This window comes from Schistocerca americana, chromosome 2, assembly GCF_021461395.2.
Source record: "Schistocerca americana isolate TAMUIC-IGC-003095 chromosome 2, iqSchAmer2.1, whole genome shotgun sequence".
Taxonomy (NCBI): domain Eukaryota; kingdom Metazoa; phylum Arthropoda; class Insecta; order Orthoptera; family Acrididae; genus Schistocerca; species Schistocerca americana.
The window spans coordinates 326,104,208-326,125,686 of NC_060120.1; the positions used below are offsets into that span (position 1 = coordinate 326,104,208).

Below are 21,479 nucleotides of genomic sequence, written 5' to 3' on the forward strand. Positions count from 1 at the left end.
AGAATTGACCTTTTTTTGCCAGCAGATGTTTTTCAGCAGTGCTACCAACATCATCTACATTCATTACACCTCCTTTTTAAATTATTGTAACTGTATAAAAGCTGTTAAATTCTTTAAAAAATAGATTTATTTCATGAATTTAATTGTAAAATGTGAAGAAACGGTGGGTGATACAGTTTTTTGAGTATCACATTTGGATTTCCCACCCTATAAAACATAAGAATAAGGTATTATCAGCAAAAAGGTTTTTCCATTGTTGGCCTGTGTAATCCACACGCTTTCAAATTTAAACTGAAGAGCTCCCCCATGTGTCACTCCTTCTGTTCTGTCGAGGAGTTCCTTGAAAATTTTGGCTGATTTTTGTTTTATTTTTATTGCGTTTAATTAAACTTATGACTTGACTTTTTTCAGGTTCATAAACATTTTATTTTTATCTGTTATTACTTTTATGTTGTAAATTCATGTACTGACGTGTTCCATGATCTTGGAGATTTGCTCCTCAATTTGGTCCTGTGGAACTTGATGTGTAAATAAATAAATAAATAAATAAAATAAAATAAATAAGTAAGACACTCTGTGTGGCAGTGAGCTGGTAGTGCAGTGTGAAATAATTGTGAAGACACACTGCATGGCATTGAGCTAGTAGTGCAGTGCGAAATAACTGCAAAAAGCTGGGTTGACACGATGAGAAACATGCACTGCCTGCCCTTTCTGGACTGCTGACGTAACCTTCCTAAGGAATTGGTCATAGTACAATGCAGAGGATACTTCATGCACCATCAGTGGGAATTCAAACAGGTTTGTTGGTACGTATTGATGAAGGACAAAACACAGTTTCCTGGCAACCAAATTCTGCAATGGTGTCAAAAGACGGAGGGACAGTGCGTCTTCATTGACATGTTGAGTGGTGGGGTGAAAATGGTTTTGATGGTGATACCTACTCAAGAACATTGCCCTTTGCTTGAAGACACTGCACTGTATTGTGTGGGAGCTTCGAACAATGTCCAAACAAGGAAATGCCCAAACAGTCAGCAGGTGGAATTTGTTGCCATACAAATACACATGTAATTTCTCGACTCCATAATCAATCGTGAAACCACCTCTTGTATCTAGGATCTGTGCAACATTTAACATTTTGGAGGTAAAGGCAATGAGACGCTCAGAATCATCTGACAGTTTTTGACAGAAAACTGCTGCAATGCTGTACTGGTATGCACCCAGTGCCAACATCAACGGTAGGCCCAACATGTATGGCATGAAATAGAGAGCCACATTGAAATCATGCTGAAGGAACTGAAAAGTCTGGTGACAAGGAATTTGCACAGCTGATTAGGAGGTGTGCGATCTGTGCCGCTTGAGGAGTGATCTTTGCATAATATATTATTTTCTCCAGAAATAAAATACACTATTATTTTAAGACAAGGATTGTTCATGCTGCATCATTATTGTAGGGAATATGATGCTCTGGCAAGCATTTGCATAATAAAAAGACATAAAAATGTAATAAATCAAGAAATAAAATAGCTACAGATATGTTGCATTCAGGGATGAAAGTTACAGGACAATGCTATCATCTGAGATGTCATTTGTTGAAATTGTGTGAAACATTTAAAGCTGGTAATTCAGAGGTTCGTTGTCTAAATTTTTAGTCACTTTAAGTTACTAACTTTTGTTGTTTTAAAGATACTGGAAGTATCATTATGTCATTGGATGTGCCTCATTTTTCTGAGGTCGCAGATGTATTCAGATTTGCTTTAATATTTCTCTGTGAATTACTGTCGAATTTCAAAGAGCTGTAAGGAGCCATCTTTCAGCTTGTCTCAGAGTCCACCATTGCTGTTGCATTCCATATTTTGTTAAGCGTATGACCATTGTCCAGCTTTCCTTCTGGGATTTTTCCCATTTCCAGTGACATTGCTCACCTTTGTACCTGGCTGGCCCTTAACAGCTACCTAGCCGGGTTGGCTGCAGTGCACCCTGAGCACTGGGCCTGTAGTGTTCAGCCTTACAACAAATTCACCTTACCTCATACCAACTCTGGGTGGCTGATTAGCACGCCTTCATATATGTAACATTACATTACTTAAACACTAATGTGTAAGTAGTAAGCAGTTATAGAATCAAGACAATGAGAAGTCATAGACTATTGTCATTTTCATCACAGGCCTGTCTTTGCCTTATATATATATTTATTTTTAATGATGAAGTACAGTTTCAGATACTGACATTCATTGTGACTTAACTGTAATAGGTATAGATGTACTACCTAAAGCTGAAGGGTTGGTGCCAGCATCTTTATGATTGTGCCGATGTAGTCATGCATAGGTGCAATGCCTGTGTGAGTAAGAACGTAGCGGACGTAGTTGATGTTAGAGGCAAAGAATTTACACTTTTCAACCAGCAGTGCAAGCCATTTTCTTGGACTCATCTAAATAGGGATTCAAGATTCTGGTATGTTCCGCATAAGTCAGCACCATAACAATAATGTTGTCCAAATAATTCACACAGTGTAGGATATCATCAATCAACTGTTCCAGATGCTTTTGAAAAATAGTGGGTGCATTCGCAGTCACAAATGGTAAGTGATTGTATGGATAAAAGCCAAATAGTGTATTTGAGACAAGCAACTTCGTGGCCCTCAGTCAGTCTCGCCAATAGCTCCTCCGGACAAGGCAAGTGGTGAAGATGTTAGACCGCTGGTAGTTGATAGTGATATTAGACTGCTAGGAGTTGATGGTGAAATTAAAATTACCATAAATGCATAAAAAACCATTAGGATTTTTAATGACCATTGAGAACATCAAACATTGACGGACAGAAAGTGGAGAAGTAATACCATGGTCCTTATGCCGTGCAAGTTTCACGTCATGTACTGCAAATGAAAGCAGTTGGTTGGGGTAAAACTTAGGCACTGCAGAAGGCTTAAGGGAAACGTTTAAACATCTGCTAACAGGAAGAGCATAGAACATCCAGATCAGAAAACAGTACTGTTTCTGACAGTAAATTAACTTGGTCCTTTATTTTGAACCCAAAGCTGGTGAAAGCATCCAAGCTGTAGCTGTTAGTGGCAGTAGGGGAGCACAAACCATGGAAGATTAGAATGCGTTCAACTATTTTTGTATTTAGCTGCCAGCGACATTTCTCCGAGGAGAGAAACACCACAGTGACAGTAAGACAGGACCCAGCACAGGTCTCATTGCAGCAGAGGTGAACTGAGACAGTTATATGTATCATCGTTGATTAAAGACACTGCAACGCCGATCTGCAGCTTGAATTCCGCAGGCTGGCCACACAGCCTCAACTACACTGCAAGCTTTCACAGTGGTAGGGGACCTGCCTGCTCCACTGCTGTGACAACATGAGCTGCCTTGTTGTTTTCACCCTGTGGCTCACCCCACAGCTGGTGGGCTGCTTGTTGACACACAACATCTAGGTGACCGCACTTGCCAAAGACCCACAATGCGCTGAATGATACAAGCAGTGGCTTTTCTTTTGCTAACTATTACAGTCAGAAATATTGAAGCTTTTTCAACTCTGGTGACATATGTCTCAACACTTGAGGAGGGATGGACATTGCTGACTCATCCTATTAACTCTACAAAAAAAGTCCATTGATGCTGAGGAGGGAGTAGAATAATTTATGCACTTAAAGTCTCTCATGAGATGCTGGCGATCTGAATGCCTATGAAGTCGGGTGAGATTTGGAGGCAGAAGTATAGGATGATGAATTGGAATTATCAGTTGACCACTGAGTGTGATGGCAATTAACATCTTAGGAAACAGTAAAGTCTTATGTAAAAGCCTGCCAAGCCACTGAAGCATTCTCAAAAGATTTAGCAATGTGAAGCGTATCGCCAAGACCAGACATTTACAGTAACCTCCCTGTCAGGGGCAAGACGCATAGTCATTCTTGAATCGACAGTTCTGCATATGAAACATTATAGTTCTGGCTCTGAAAATTGCACCTGCAAATCAGCAACCCTTGCTTCATATGACTGTCCACATTGCGTACAACACTGGTGAAACTGGAAAGTATCCATAGCCAGGTGCATCTGCTGACTAGTATTTGGTTAACAGAGCACAGAGATCATTGAAAGACAAATCACAAGGGTCCAAGAATGCTTTCAGTTTCTCCACTACCTTGTATCAACAGTGGAATTGAAAACAACAGAATTAGATATCTCAAATCTCTGCATACTTGTTGTCTGCAATGAATGGTTGTAGTGGGGGCAAAGCCATGGCCACCAACTGGTGTGGTTGTTTCCACTGAAACATGAGCTGGAGAGGAGTGGCATGCTACTCTGTGCAGTTGCTCTTGAGCAGCAAACTGTCTCTTCTGCTGCTGCAGTGACAGCTGTTGCAGTCAGAGTTGTGGTCCGTAACATAGGAATTGGAGGCAAACACATCATCATAAACATGAGAGGGTAAGAACTCATTGCCACTAAAGTGTCTGCTGCAGATACAAAAGCATAATCCCGAAAGAAAGCCAAGGTTGTCATGAGTGGAGCACTGAACAAACACCGATTACGAAAGCCAGTAAGTCACAATCCAAAACAGAATCAGTTTTCTAATAGCAGCTTGGTGAGAATTGAAAAAGCTCATATGGTGTGGTAGGTTGCAATAGGGCTCACTCATGTGATCCAGCAATGGCAGCCCTGCTAGTACCTGACAGAGGGTAACTGCTGTTCCTCTGACCCCTGCTCGATAATGTTGGTTGGTGGGGATATTAAATTTTTATTATTCATTGTACTCAGCAAATACAAACTATTTTTATACAGGTGACATTTTTTCTCTCTAATCTTTTCATTTTAGTTGTATAACTTCCTCTTTGTTTCACAAAGTTTTTTTTCCGTTTTTGTTGAGATAGGTTTCCTTTTTTTCTTTTTCTTTATCTCCCCCCCCCCTCCCCCCCTTTCCCACTTCATGTGTCTGTTGCCTCATTTTATTTGATGGCAGCTCTAAACTCACTCACTCTATTGCAGGTCATACTACTCATAGTGTGAGAAGGAGGGTGGGGTGTTTCAGTAAGTTTATTAAGTAATATTTCAGGTAATTTTTTATGCAATTTCTCATAACAGCTATGTTACTATAAAATGATATATCTTCATCCATACTCTGCAAACCACAACAAAATGCTTGGCAGAGGCTATATCCCATTGTACCAGTTATTCGGGTTTCTTTCTGTTCCATTCGCACATGGAGCACAGGAAGAATGATAGTTTGAATGCCTCTGTGCATGCTATAATTATTCTAATCTTTACCTCATGATCCCTATGTGAGCAATATCCTAGAGTCACCATTTAAAGCCATTTCTTGAAATTTTGTTAGTATAATTTTTCTAGACAGTTTACGTCTGTCTTCAAGAGTTTGGCAATTCAGTTACTTCAGCGTCTCTTGAACACACTCCCACAGGTCAGACAAACCTGTGACCATTTGTGCTGCCCTTCTCTGTGTATGTTAACTATCCCCTATTAGTCCTATTTGGTATGGGTCCCTCACACGTAAGAAATATTCTATAACTGGTCACATGAGTGAGTGATTTGTAAGCAATCTCCTTTGTAGATTGATTGCACTTCCCTAGTATTTTACCAATAAACCAAAGTCTACCACCCGCTTTATCCACACACTTAAGAATTATTCTGTAACTGGTCACATGAGTGAGTGATTTGTAAGCAATCTCCTTTGTAGATTGATTGCACTTCCCTAGTATTCTACCAATAAACCAAAGTCTACCACTTGCTTTATCCACAACTGAGCCAATGTGATCATTCCATTTCATATCCTTAGGAAGTGTTACACTCAGGTATTTGTACGAGTTGACCAGTTCCAACTGTGACTCATTGAAATTACAGTTATAGTATGCTATGTTTTTTTCCATTTTGTGAAATGCACAGTTTCATGTTTTTGAACATTTAAAACAAGTTGCCAATCTTTGCATCAGTTTATAATCTTATCAAGATCTGACTGTGTATTTATACAGCATCTCTCAGACAGTACTTCATTATAGAGAACTGCATGCCAAAAGTCTGAGATTATTATTAATGTTGTGCATGAAGTCATTAATGTACAACATGAACAGCAAGGTTCCCAACACACTTTCCTGTGGCACACCTGAAGTTACTCCTTCATCTGATGATGATTGAACATTTGACAATAAGTGTAGGTGTGTCACTGAGTCAAATACTTTTCAGAAATCAAGAAATACTGCCTCTACCGGACTGCCTTGATCCAAAGCTTTCAGTATGTTATCTTAGAAAAGTTTGAGTTGGATTTCACATGAACGTTTTTGGAGTCCATACTGATTGGTGTGAAGGAGGCCATTCTATTCAAGATACTTCATTATGTTTGAGCTCAAATTATGTTTTAAGATTATACAACAAATCGGTGTCAAAGATATTGGACGGTAGTTTTGTTGCTCACTTCTATGACCCTTCATGTCGATGGGTGTTACCTGTGCTTTCCTCCAACTACTGGGCACTCAACCGCAAATTCAATATAGTGTCTGACAGGCATTCCATTGTTCCATTTTAACAATTTCAGCTGTTCCTCGACAACACTGGTGCTTATACTTGTTTCATTCATCTTTTCAATTGTACAAGAATTAAATTGGGCAAGTCACCTGAGTTTTCCTTTGTAAAAATGGGCATTTGAAAACAGACTTAAGAATTTCAGAGGAAGAAAAGGACCTGATATAGTAGTCAAATGACAAGCTAACATCCAGGTAAGATCCAAACAGAGTAACTAAGAACCACAGCAGCACAATATGTTTATAGTAAGCAAATTAAACATTAGCCATGTTCTGTGGAAGCAGGAGAGTATATTTAAGGGATACCATGTAAGAAAGCTCAATAATTAGGTCTGGGTTCTAAATAGAGTAGGAATAAGTTATCTTAGAGACGTATGTGTTTAATATTAAACAGGATACTGTACCCCTATGTATAAATGGTGTTATGAATAGGGTAGGTGTATCAAAGAAAATAGGATCTACACCTAAAGGAAGGAGACTGGAGATATATTTAGGGCCTATTATTGTGAAAACTGGATAGTTATTAGGGGGTAACCTTCTGAGGAAGGAGGTGTAGTTGATGATTTCTACAGAGGTAGAATACTGTTGTAATTTCTCAGACTTTCCTAGCACTGTGTTGACATCTTAAAAGACCTTAGGTTTCTTAGAATACTGTTGGTTTTTAGGCTTACTCCAAAGTTGCGTAACAGAGGGACCTACCTTTTTGTACTGGTCTTATTTATATAATGTTTTAATAATATAGTGATTTGCTTTGTGTGCTCTTGATATTGTAGGTAGTAAGGAGTAAAGAAGTGTACGATGGAAGACAACAAAAAGGTTTTAGTTGTTAAAGTGAAATATGAAATGTCTGTTAAGAAATCTGATCAACATTAAGATATTGTTGGGTATATCCAATGACATAACATGTAAGCGTATTATGCAAGTATACCTTGGCACATCTTGTATGGGTTTTGCATATCTTTCAGATGGGTGGTAATAACAGTGTTTTCTATGAGTTTTGTATTTGCAACCTGTTAAATAAATCTCATGATTGGGTTTGTACACATTTCTTAGGGGAGGTTAGCTTAAGTTAGTATGAGTGGGATAAACATTTACCTATGCACAATTCCAAGTTTCTTAGGTACTCTGGTCAATTAAGAGACAGAACTTGCTATTTTAAAGTATTATGGTGTTAGAACCAATTTTCGGGGCCTGTGGACGTGAAGCCAGTGGTGTCTGTTCTGTAGGATTGGCAAACATCTTTTTCCTCCATCCCATAAGTGAAGTACCTATCAGGCAGGGATCCTTGGGCTGGGGAATAGTGTGAGTATTCGTACTGAGAGTCTGTTGTCTTTCTTTTTTCTATTATGTAGTAGATAATGAGAATTGATTAAATCTTCCAGAACAAGAACAGGAGTAGTGATGAAGGATCCATATTAAGAATAATTACATTATTTGTCTGAATAGTATTCAAGAAGCAAGAGATTATAAGTGGAGAGCCATGAGGCTCACAGTCTGAATGTATGAACATTATTTCAGACATAGGAAACAACTGGACCTCAGTAACATAATAATTGCAAATATCATTGCACTTCCCAAAACAGATGTGCATTGCACTGTTTCTGATATTAAACGTGTGTGAAAAAAGTTGTGCACAATTTGTTTCCAGGGTTTTGGTTGGTGTCAACTGACTGATTTATTTTTAAATGAAAGTTATTGATTCTGTGATTGGCAAAAATTATTAAACTTGGATATCTGCATATAATCAGAAAGTCAAAAAGCAGGGTTCCAGAGGCAAATCTGGCTTAGCAATGACAAAAAGAAAAGAAGCATGAATAGGCTACTCAGAAGTAAAAGGCATTCTTGTTGTCCTTTTTTTATTGTAGAGTCATTCATATGGAGTTCACATTAACTGGTCAAAAAAGAAATACAGCATTTTCTTTTCATGTAACTCAAGAGAAAGTGTCACAGGTGCCTGTTTTAAATTGCAGCATGTGTAATGCTTCACCAAGATGATACCTTGATCCATACCGCATTGAAGGTTAGGGAGTTTTTGGCTAAAAAGAAAAGTCCAGTGCTTTTCTGTTCACCGTATAGCCCAGACACAGCCTTATGTGACTTCGTTTTGTTTAATCTTTTTAAACTTGACTTATAAGCAAACTATTTTGGGATCATTACAGACATACCAGCTAAATTGACAAAAAGAACTCTATCCGAACGAGCATTGGAAAGTACAATGGTGCTGTGTCATCCTCAGCTGATAGGCCTCACTGGATGCAGATATGGAAGGGCATGGGGTCAGCATTCTGCTCTCATGGCTATTATCAGCTTTGATGACCAAAGCTGCTACTACTCAATCAAGAAGCTCCCCAATTGGCCATATTAAGGCTGAGGTCACCCCACTTGCCAACAGCGTGCTGCAGGCCTGGATGGTCACCCATCCAAGTCCTGACAGCGATTGACTTCGTTGATCTGACAGGAACCAGTGCTACCACTGCACCAAGGCTGTTGTTACAAACAAACATGCAAGCAGCTACAACAAATACTTTGACAGTTTCTTGGTTAAAGTCTTTCTGAACTGGAGAGGGGGATATTGGATGTGATGCAGACAATTTGGGGACTGGAATGAATTTTCGCTCTGCAGTGGAGTGTGCACTCATTTGAAACTTCCTGACAGATAAAAACTGTGTGCTGGGTCGGGATTGAACCTGGGACATTTGCGTATTGGAGGTCATGAGTTTTGCTTTAGGTAGAGCTCTTGCCTGCAAAAGGTGAAGGTTCCTTGTTCAAGTCCCAGTCTGGCATCTGACAGAAAGTTTCACTTCTTTGCAAAGTGAAAATTCATTATAGAAACAATACTCCAGTGTGTGGCTAAGCCATGTCTCTGCAGTATCCTTTCTTCTAGGAGAGCGAGTTCCACAATGTAGGCAGGACTTCTGTTAAGTTTCGAAGGAGATGAAGTACTGTTGGAAGTAGGCTGTGAGGACTGATCTTGAGCTGTGCTTGAATAGTGTGGTGTTAGGGCAAGGGCCCAGGTCTGAGTTTTGGCCTGGCACTGTTTCTGCCTGTCAGGAAATTTCTAAGGAGACTATTTTGGAAACTATTAAGTGTATATGGACACCATTTCAAACAAATAATTTTATCAGACCCCTTTTTTTTCCAGGATCTTCTTGTTGGGAGAGATATCGTGTATTGAATTTCATCTGTTTGGCAGCTGATCAATGTCCGCAATATAGAATGTGTACAAAAACAATCGGGCAACATGTTTCATTTATTTAAGAATGGTCTTTTGTTTTATCAATGGAGTAATGATGGCTATAATGGCATTATGAAACTCTAGATAGCCAGTTATGTATGTAGATTATACTTTGCATCTGCTGCTGCTGGTGATGTGATGGCAAGCAAATAATGATATACGTATATCATTTTTTGTCAGAAGTAGGTCACGTTTATTTGCTTTCTATTCCTATTCTTTCAGGCTCCATTTGCACTTCCTGGCACAAATCTGTATGGACCTCCACCGCCACAGTCATTACAGTGCCGTGTCTGCCGCACAGAATTTTCATCAGAGGAGCAGATGGCAGCTCATCATATTCCAGATAAACCATTGTCATGTTCACTTTGTGGTAGACAGTTCTGTGAGCAACGGGTACTCCGCATCCACCGAAGACGCTGCCATCCTAATGGTATTCCAGCACAGAGAAAGTCGTACCTCTGTCCCCAGTGTGGAAGGGTCTTTGGTGATCGTGGTCGGTGAGTGGTATAAAGCACATTGTTTGTGAAGCTTAGTGATATGATGACATACTGCAGATTATCAAGTAATTTTATTTTTGTCTTGTGGTAGGCATTCACTGCAAGACATTCATTTCTCGCTTTCCTCTTGTCTAGTGCTAACATCATGCATGTATTTATCCTTTTTGTTGCCAGTCAGTAAAGGCACACACTGTTTCCGTTCCATGTCTTTCATTATTCAATAAGTCTTGTAAGTTGTTGTGCTATTCCACAGAAATTCTTCATTATCTCTTTATATTTTTCGATTGGCCCTCTTGAAAGGCTTGATAAGACTTCTTCAACAACTGTCTTATAAGTGCTGTTTGGATAAGCTCAACACTACCTTTCTAACTTTATTTTATTTTTATTTATTTTTTTATTTTTGTATTATTTGTGTGTGTGTGTGTGTGTGTGTGTGTGTATGTGTGTGTGTGTGTGTGTGAGGGCCCACAGCCTGAGTTTGTATTGAGAATGAAATCTGAGTAGGCTGAACTCCTTTTATTATCAGCGCAATTGGTTTATTTCAACAGTGGGTCATTTTCAAGCAAATATCTTTAACTTCCAGCTTCATTTCTGCATGTACACACAGAAGTACAATGTATACCTGTCCACGTGTACCGTTGATCTACTGCAATATGAAATGAATCTGCAAGCTTAAGATACGTGCTTGAAAATGACCCACAGTTGAAATTGGACAATTGCACAGATAATAAAAAGAATACAGCCTATTTGGACCGTGTTTCCATTCTCAAACCATTTTTGATTACTGTTAACTTGTTTCACATTAGTGAAATGGATATTGACAGTAACCATACCTATCATCGAAAGTATATGCTATAGCAAGAACAAACATAATTTATGGAATATAGTACTTTATAGATAAACACATAAGATACCATGAAGAACAGGTTGTGCGTAGCACTGAACACATTGACTGGACAACAGTAATACATGTTACAGAATAGGCTGAGCTCTCGTTTGCAATCACTTAAGTAATACTGTTTCTTTGGCAGATCACGGGAGTGGAGTCAACCCAGGTACCGTATTTACTCGAATCTAAGCCGCATTTTTTTCCGGTTTTTGTAATCCAAAAAACCGCCTGCGGCTTAGGATCAAGTGCAAAGTAAGCGGAAGTTCTGAAAAAAATGTTGGTAGGTGCCGCCACAACTAACTTCTGTCGTCGAATATATGTAGCGCTGCGCAGGCATGCTTCGCAGGTGCAAAAATAAATACTGGCACCAAAACCACTGCCTCAGTAAATAAATTTTTTAAAAAGGTGGAAGACGAGCTTTTTTCTCCATCCTGAGTTTCGACCACTGCATTTTCATACATTTTCCAGCGAAGTAAATACAAATTCCGTGTTGTTCATCTTCGAATGTAGCAGCATTTCAATGTATTACGAAAATCTGACTGGGAAAACTGTTTGGGATGTTTGTCAATATGGCCAACTCTGCGTTCTGAAGTTTTTCCTACCTCTGAGAAGAAATAGTTGCTAATAGGAACTTTTATGAATTGTGAATCACATGCGGTATTCTCTTCACCATAAGAATAATACGAATATAAACATTTTGCCATGTATTCTTTCTTGTTTGCTATGTCATTTAAATCCTGTCCGCCTAATAAACTACGAAACTAGAGTGAGACAACAGCAGACGCGGAAGAATATACATGTAATGTCATGTTTATATTCATATTATTCTTATGCCTGATAGTGATACAGTCAGAAATGAAGCACGGCAATTGACTAGATTTTTAAACCTAAGATGACTCTAATTTATGTGCTGAATGTAATGTACTAAAGAGGCGTTTGCAAAGATTTTCAAACAGAGAAAAATTTCCGCTAAACTCTCGTTCAGAACATCTTCTATCATACGCAGTCTATTATTTGGTTCTTGTTGATCGTTATCAAAGAAAGCAGCAGTATAAGTAACAACAAATAGCAGTCTCTTGCCATTGTTTCGCTAATGAGACGATTCCTCTCTTTGTTTTTTTTTTATTTTAAGCGGCGGTAGCGTGCACAAAAGCAAGCCACGCCGCGATCGGCGACAGGCCGTAAACACTCATTATCAGAATGCGACAAACAATGCATGGCACAGTACAGTAATGCATTTTTATCTTTGAGTGACGGAAACACCTATAACAAAGAGAACGACACTTACCAGATCAAAGAAAAATAAGCAATCAATTCAAACCAGATGAAGCACGTGATAAAGGAAGGGTACCCGTATAAATACGGATGGAGCGCCTGACGCATAGCAACGGCTACCTGGTAAAGCTTAACTGCTAAGCTTACGACTCGAATCAAACTATTACAGCTGTATCGTCATTCATTCGACCTAAATTGTGTCTCATATTACAATGGACCGACTTTGTATCGATTTGGAGTTGCGGCCTAAAACTTTTCTCTCCCCTTGAATTTCGAGTCTCAGATTTCAGGTGTGGCTTAGATTTGAGTGCGGCTTAAATTCGAGTAAATACGGTAATTTCTGTAAGTGGGCCTGTGAACTGTATGGTTGCATGATCTCTGAAATCATGCACCTCATGAGTGAAGGTACATCACCTCTCCCATCCAGGTTTAGGAAAACCACATACATGAAAACACTTTTGTGCCTCAGTGGAGTGAAACAGTAAGAACTCAAAAAATGGTCAGAAGCAGCTTCAGGGGGAGCTTTAAACATCAAAACTACGCGTTTGGCCTCACCGTTTGATTTAGGATAAAACGGTGGAGCTGTGAGATGGTGAACACCAGTAGCCCGACAGAAAGATGCAAATTGTCAGCAAACAAACTGGTGACTGTTACCAGTAACTACGGTATGCAGAAGTCCCTCAATTGCAAGAATCTTAGACAGGGCTGAAGTAGTGGCCACCGTGGACGCAGACAGACAAGTAGGGAAACTTGGAATAGGTATCTGTTACAATGAGCCAATACTGATTCAAGAAGGGCCCAGCAAAATGGACATGAAGATGTTCCCATAGGCATTGCTTTGTTGGCCAGGGTAAAAAGACATCCACAGAGTCTCGTGTTGCTGAATACAGTGAGTGCAAGCAATGATAAGCTGCATAATGTCCCCACCTATGCCCGATCAATACACATGCTGGCGGGCCAAAGCTTTGGTGCGAGAAGTCAGACACACAGAAGCCACAGAACATTACGGTGTAAGGAAGTGGGATTCACTACCTAGGCAACAGAGTCCTCTATTGCTAAGAAAAGAATCCCGTCAAACACAGAAAGGTGGAGCTGGAGGGAGAAGTAATTATGCAAGGGATCCGAGGCATGGCCCGGGTATTTTACTGGAGAACCAGGTTGCACAATATAGAGGACCTGACCAAGTACAGGATCCGTGGTGACTGCCGATGCTATTGTGGCAGTAGTGACGGTAAACCATTGACCACAGTCTGGTTCTCAGTATCTAAATAGAAACAAAGCAACTCATTGTGGTTTAACACTGGGTGTGGCCTGATAAGGCGAGATAAGGCATCAGCATTGGCATGTTGCATCGTCGGCTGGTAATGGATCTGATAACGATAAAGGGAGAGGAAGAGAGTTCATCACTGGAAAAAATGTGCTACCTTGTTTGACCTGGAAGCCACAGGGTTAAAAAGAGGAACTAACAGTTTGTAATCTGTGATTAAATGGAACTTAAAACCATACAAGAAGATATGAAATTTCTTGAGGTTGAACCAGTCGCTAAAGCCTCCTTTTGATCTGAGAATACTGCTGCTAAGTGGTAGTTACCGTATTTACTCGAATCTAAGCTGCACTTGAAAAATGATACTCTAAATCAAGGGAAAAATAATTTCCCGCACCTGAAATTTGAGACTCGAAATTCAGGGGGGGAGAAAAGTTTTAGACTGCACCTTCAAATCGAAACAAAGTTGGTCCATTGTAACATGAGACACAATTTAGGTCGAATGGATGAAGATAAAGCTACAGTAGTTTGGTTTGAGTATAATCTTAACAGCTAAGCTTTACCAAGTAGCCATTGCTATGTATCAGGTGCTCCATCTGTGTTTATACATGTACCCCTCCTTTTCCAGGTGCTTTGTCTGGTTTGAATCGATTGCTTATTTTGTTTTGATGTGATAAGTGCCGTTCTCTTTGTTATAGGTGTTTACATCACTCTAAGCTGAAAATGCATTATTGTACTGTGTCATGCATTATTTGTCACATTCCGACAATGAGTGTTTACGACCTGTCGCCGCTCACACCCTGACTTGCTTTTGTGCATGCTACTGCCGCTTACAATAAAAAAAGAGAGGAATTGTGTCATAAGCTAAACAACGGCAAGAGACTGCTATTTGTTGTTACTTACACTGCTACTTTCTTTGATAATGATCAACAAGAACCAAATAATAGACTGCGTATGATAGATGATGTTCTGAACGAGAGTTTAGCGAAAATTTTTCTCCGTTTGAAAATCTGTGCAGACGCCTCTTTAGTACATTACATTCTGCACAGAAATTAGAGTCATCTTAGATTTAAAAATCTGGTCAGTTGCTGTGCTTCATTTCTGACTGTATCACTATTCAGCATAATAATAATACGAATATAAACATGACATGATATGTATATTCTTCCACGTTTGCTGTTGTCTCTCTCTAGTTTCGTAGTTTATTAAGCAGACGGGATGTAAATGAGATAGCAGCAAACACGAAAGAATACATGGCATAATAAATATATTCTTGTACCTTTTCTTTTAATTTATTTACTGACGCTGACGTTTTGGCACCAGTATTTATCTTTGTGCCTGCAAAGCTTGTCTGTGTAGCAGTACATATAATCTACAGCAGATGTTAGTTGTGGCGGCACCTACCAACATTTTTCAGAACTTCCGCTTACTTTGCATTCAATTCTAAGCCACAGGCGGTTTTTTGGATTACAAAAACCGGAAAAGTGCGGCTTGGATTCGAGTAAATACGGTAAAGTCTTGCTAGCATAAGCAGTGGGTCTTTCAGACCTGTTCGTGTATTCGTGTGTCAATAACACACAAAGACCGTGCTGAGAGGCACCTGTAACCAACATGAGATGCTGACTCGACTGAAAAATGGCCAGACATGGGGCAGACTGAAGCTTAGATTTGGGCAAAGCGAATGCTTGGTCACAAGCCAGGGACCAGAAAAAGGCAGATTTTTATGCAGAAGCGCGTGCAGTGGCTGAGCAACAGTGGATGCGCCCGGTAAAAACTTATGATAGTACACAGCTTTACTTAGAAACACGTACAGTTTATTTAGAAACACTTGAAGTTCCTTAACAGAGGTCAGCTGCGACAAAGCTGCAATTGCATCTACATGTTGCTGCAACAGCTTGACCTCTGTACGAGAAACCTCAACACTTAGGTACTCTGCTGACAGCTGAAAAAATAAAGATTTGGCAGGATTACACTTGAGACCTGCAGACAGCAAAACAGGGAACAACTATCAGAGATTGCTAAGATGCTCTTTAGAGGAAGATCCTGAAAGAACATATTGTTGACGTAATTGATGAAGCCAGGTAGAGAGGCTGTCAGCTGTTCTAAAAAAGTTGAAAAATTGCGGGCGTGTGTGATATTGGTATAGGCCAAAAGGTGTATTGACAACTAGAAGGCACCTAGTGGCCTCATCCGATAGGAACTGCAGATATACTTCTGACAAATCAGTCTTGGGAAAGTAGTGACCACCTGACAATTTTGTGAGAAACTTGTCAGGGTGGGGGCAAAGGGTAGATATATATCACAGAGTGTACATTAATTGTGACACTGAAGTCGCCACAGAGGCAAAACTTACCTGTTGGCTTTTTTAGAATGACCAGTGGTGTAACCCATTCACTGGAAGAAATAGGCCAAATGACATCGAGTGATGATAAATGGTCTAATTCAGCCTTGACAGAGTCGCGCAACGCGATAGGCACATTTCATGCCTGGAAAAAATGATGGCAGGCTGACTCTATCTTGGTAATGTGGGCCTGAAAACCAGTGGCACAGTTGAGCCCAGGGGGAAACAGAGACAAAAGCTCAGTGCAGAGGTACTCCAGTTGCTGATACGGAACTTGATCTTACACTAAATTTACATCATTGACAATGAAGAAACCAAAAGCATTAAATGCTTCTAACACAAACAAGTGTGTGGTATGGGTATGATCCGAAGGTGAGAGGGTGAACAAAAGATCTGTAAGAGACAGGAGGATGGAATCTGCTATTTATTGCAGCTAACCAACTTCACTGAAACCTGTGTGAGGGAACGGGAGCTCAAGTGGACATACATTTGTACATTTATTGTCCTCAAGTGGTAGCGTTCTCGCTTCCCAAGCACGGGGTATCGGGTTCGATTCCCTGCAGGGTCAGGTATTTTCTCTGCCTCGAGATGACTGGCTGTTGTGTGTCTTTCATCATCATTGACTCCCAAGTCACCGAAATGACGTTAACTAAAAAAGACTTGCAATATGGCGGCTGAACTTCCCCACATGGGGCCTCCCAGCCAACAATGCAATATGATCATTTCATTTCATTTGTACATTTACTAAAGTCACCGCAGCTCATGTGTCCATAAGCATTTTTAGTGGTTTATTAGACACACGCATGTCAATAAACAATTTGTTTAGGAAACAGTCATTGTAGAGATGCAGTTTATTTTCATCGGTACTACTATGTCGGCCACATCAGAATGGTATTTGCACATGGACACAATGTGGCCGTTCTTTTGACACTTGCAAACAGCTCAATGCTTAGGGCACGCAGTATGCTTGTGTTGGACGAAGCAGTAGGAGCGAGATGGAAGGGGGGAATGCTGTGATGTGTCCTGTAGCTTGTGTGACCACAACCACCACTGCCGCATGCAATGCTGAGTCAAAGATTGTACTACTGTAGCGCCTTCCTCATCATCCTGAACACTTGCAGCGTGCCTAACACAGGTGACTGAGCAACTTCTGATGCCTCCCCCACAAAACAATTTGATTGCGTGCAGCTTGTGACACTTCAAAGAGCTGTGTTATTTTGAGCACATTCATAAGCATCGGACTCTAACATTGAAGTGCTTTTTCGTGGACTTCCCTATTGAGGGCCAAACGAATAATACCATCACTCACCATGTGATTAGTGTAGGATTTGTGTGGGTACTAGTGACAAATTTACAATGACGGCTCAGGCTCAATCTGTATAATTCTGCAGCCCTCCCCCCCCCCCCCCCCCCCCACCCCCACCCCCATTTTTCAGCCAGTATAACAAAGCAGTGTGTCTACACAGAGGACTGTCAATGAAGAAATAAAGCAGATTGCTTTGGGCATTTCTGACAAAGGTAAAATTCGACACCCATTGCAATGGCATCCTTTCTGTCACAGTAATAGGTTGATAGAAGCTTACACATTTCATCAGATGATAAGCTGGCCAGTTCTTGCAAAGGCGCAAGTTGCCACAACTGATAAATGCGTGGTGAAGGCTGTAAAAGAAAGAAAGCTCTACCCAGGTTTGCATCATCCACACAAAAAATCTGGAAATGTCTGCATAAGTGTGTCTCATAGCAGTTCCAATCTACAACTGATTCATCGTATACCAGAAAGGACGACGGTTGCACTTGTGATGAAACAAGCTGGGATCTCTTTACTTCTTGTCTTGTTTTGCCATCTGCCTCCTTAAATTCATTTTATTTTCATTTTTGCCTAATTATTGTTAACATGCTGTATTTCCATAAAAGAGAAAGGTTGGCCCTCAGTCTTAAGGAATATAGCACTAGGTCAAATTTTATGCTTAGTTTTGTGTATGTAATTAATTGCCTAATTTATTTTGACCATTCCTAGTTAATATCTTTTGCTACAGATCATTATAGGGTGAAATCAGTAATTGTTTTGTGACTTAGATTCTGTTGTTGACTTATAAACAAATATAAATTCTGTACTAATTATAAACATTTGGAAGAAGAACTACTAGGATTCTTAAAGTATTTATTTGGCTCTATTTGAAAACATATTAGCAAAGTCAGCCCTTAATTAATTAATAATTACCATGTTTGTCAAAAGTGTTGTTTGTATAAGTATATCTGTTAATTTAATTATTTAAACAAGTAATTCGGCGCAACCTTTCGGTAGAAGGAACTGTTAAAAGAAAGAATTTTTCTATGTAGTCAGTTAATTGAATGAGTTATGTTTTAATTGTAATTTCAATACTTAAACATCGAACAATGTATAGTTTCAGTGCCTGTTACTGTGTGGATATGTAAAGACCAATTTTTGGTCCATGGCCGATTTTCAGATGTGAAATGTGTATTGGTTAGATTAACAAAAATGCGGCAACTTACCAGTGGAATAATTGTAATACAAATAGGCCGTGTGTTAGAATAATTAATGACAATGTCTGTTTAATTTATTTCAAAAATAATGTCGCAGGTATTGTATTATTCTGCCAGAACTGTGAACTGTGTGGTTAGATTTTTACTGCACATAGACGTTCAACAGCAAACTATTGTAGCAGTATGCTGATGTTGCCTGCAACCTATTAAAGAGGTTTATCAACATTTACCAATAGTGAACTGGCCATATAGTTGTGTAATATTGGGGGGTTGTAACAGTGAAAGTAAAGAACTGTGAAACACAATTGTGCAACTGTCGGCTACATCGTTTATTGTAGTCAGTGTTGAACTTCCACCCTCCCCCCCTCCCATTTTTCAGCCAGTATAACAAAGCAGTGTGTCTACACAGAGGACTGTCAATGAAGAAATAAAGCAGGTGAATGTCACACACTGATGGGAGAGTAGCCTGTCATGAACACGCAGATGCCATTTGGTTTAGAGCAGTGGCGAGAGCCTGCTGTTGTTCCGCGGAAGCTTGCTGTTGCGCAGTGATACATTGGAGTATTTCTCCCACTGAGATGTTTGTCAGAGTAGAGTCTTGTACCGCAAGGAAGCAGGAGAGAGGATAATGTTATGGGTGGCTGATTTCCTCTTTCTACAACACAAATGCACATGTGTATTAATACGGTTTTTTATTTAAATGAACTATAACATTTACTTCAATTGAATAGAGTCCATGTTTTGTGGTACAAGCTCATCCGTAATAGTCCTCTTGCAGATTGATGTAAAGTACAATTCTAGTTAAGTAAACTAATCCCACTACAGTCACTAATCTGGCCGCTGTGTATTGTCCTACCCTGTGACGAACTAAACCCCCATCTGCGAGTATACTGACAGATGCCAAAATGGATGATTGAGTGAGTTAGTAAGTCAGTGAGGCCCTCCAGTTGGCGACAGTGGGCTAAATACATGCTGTTGAGAGGGCGTTGGTGGCGTGTTGCTTGTGGGTGTGTCTCTGGCCTCTCTAGTGATAGGAACGCTTGATCTAGCACCTGCTAATCGATCTTTGAGCTTCATCTTTGCCGACCAATGTGCTGGCGGCAGCTTACGCCAGCACAGTCAGGTGACTTAGCACTGACACTAACATGCAGGGAAAACATAACCCTCACTCTCGTCACCAAGTTTGCTACAGCAAGAACAAATAAAATTTATGGAATGTAGTACTTCAGAGAGAAACACATAAGATACAATGAACTACAGGTTGTGCGTAGTACTGAACACATTGACTGGACAACAGTAATACAGATTACTGATTAGGGTGGGCATTCTTTTGTGATCATTTAAATAATACCGTTTCTTTTGCCGTCACCAGAGGGCACCAGGGGGCCAACCCAGGTGGCCTCTATAAGGGTGTGTGTGAAATGTATGGATGTGTGATCTCTGAAATCGCATGCATCATGAGTATAACATCAAACTTCTCTCAGTATCAGCGTCCAACACAAAATCTCTGCATAGAATGAATCAATCAGTCTGAATATAACATTTCATTTGTCATTTTCTGAACATCATTTAAATTAATAAACTTATATTTTTTGAGCTAATGCAACTCTTCAAAATAGGTCGCTGATCCTTGAAACTTATAATTTCGCATCCCAGCGGGTACATCCTATCATGAAGTTGCTGTGATTGCCGTCCCATCTTGAAGACACTAGTCCCTCAACATGACTCACCACATGCAAATAAAATAACAGACCCACATAATATCTGTGCTCTTATCTACAATCTGTTTTGTATAGGTTTCATTCGTATCATTTGTCAGTCAGAAGATGAAGATACATGCATCACTTCTTTGGAGTGGTATGTAACACTGCAAAGGACAAAATACATCAGTCATGCATGTCAAATTTCTTTTTCCTGCTATTGTTGATGAAGCTGTAATATGCTCGTAAAGTTCTTGTGTATGAGGTCGTATAACAAGCTTTTCAGTCTCTCGATGGGGAATGGTCTTGACCCATGCATTTAAAAAATATGGGTTGAATGGATCAATGTTATCTCAACGTGTAGCCTCCAAAACTATAGCACTAGGTTGATAGGAACATATTCTAGTTTAACGGTTGTCATGACACTGCATACTTCAGACATACAACTGCATCTTTCGTACGTAACATCATTTTCTCCTAGTTCTGTGTGCCCAGTTGTGACAAAACTGCTGGTGTGGTACTTTTGAAGTTCGTACTTGCTTCTGCTGCTCCTTTTCTTTGTAATGGTACCACTACTGCTTCACCTTAACTGGAAGACCTGCCATGGTAAATATAAGAAAAGTTAATGTAATTTATTGTATAATAAAATGTTGTGTGCTTTTAAACATGAATTGTTTATTAATATTTACAAATGCATCAAAACAGGAATTACCTGTAAAATTATAATATTGTATGTTAGGAAGTATAAAAATTAACAGTGATGTACAAAACTCTCAGGAAAAAGAGATTACTAAAACTGTTATAAGGTGTATTTGAAGATTAGAATTTAACATGTCATCAGCAACAAGTTCATTAAAAACAGAACATACTACAATGTGGGAGTTAACGACGTTATTATGGAAAGGATAGATCGCTACTCACCATACAGAGTTGTTGTTGAGTTGCAGAGAGGCACAACAAAATGACAGTTATACATTTGAGCTTTCAGCAAAAAGGTCTTCTTCTTAAGCAAAAAACACACACACACACATTCACACAAGCAAGACTCACCCACACAACCACAACTCACACACACAACCACTGCCCTAGCTGCTGTGGCTGGAGTGCATACAGAAACTGCCACTGATGCTCCCATCAGTCTATGGGTGGTTGAGGTGAAGAGGGATAAGGAGGAGGCTGGGATGGGAGGAAAAGGGATAGCAGAGTAGAGGTGGGGGAAGGTGAAGTGCCGCTTGTGGGAGCATGCA

The 21,479-nt window shown here is 39.8% G+C and overlaps 1 protein-coding gene across 1 annotated transcript in view; it reads left to right on the forward strand.

Annotated features, from left to right (window-relative positions):
• LOC124593759 (zinc finger protein 345-like) overlaps positions 1 to 21,479 on the forward strand; it is a 192,070-nt gene that overhangs the window by 121,757 nt on the left and 48,834 nt on the right. Inside the window, exon 5 of the mRNA XM_047132110.1 lies at positions 9,984 to 10,258. Within this exon, the coding sequence (XP_046988066.1) occupies positions 9,984 to 10,258 (275 nt within the window). The remainder of the gene's footprint in view (positions 1 to 9,983; positions 10,259 to 21,479) is intronic.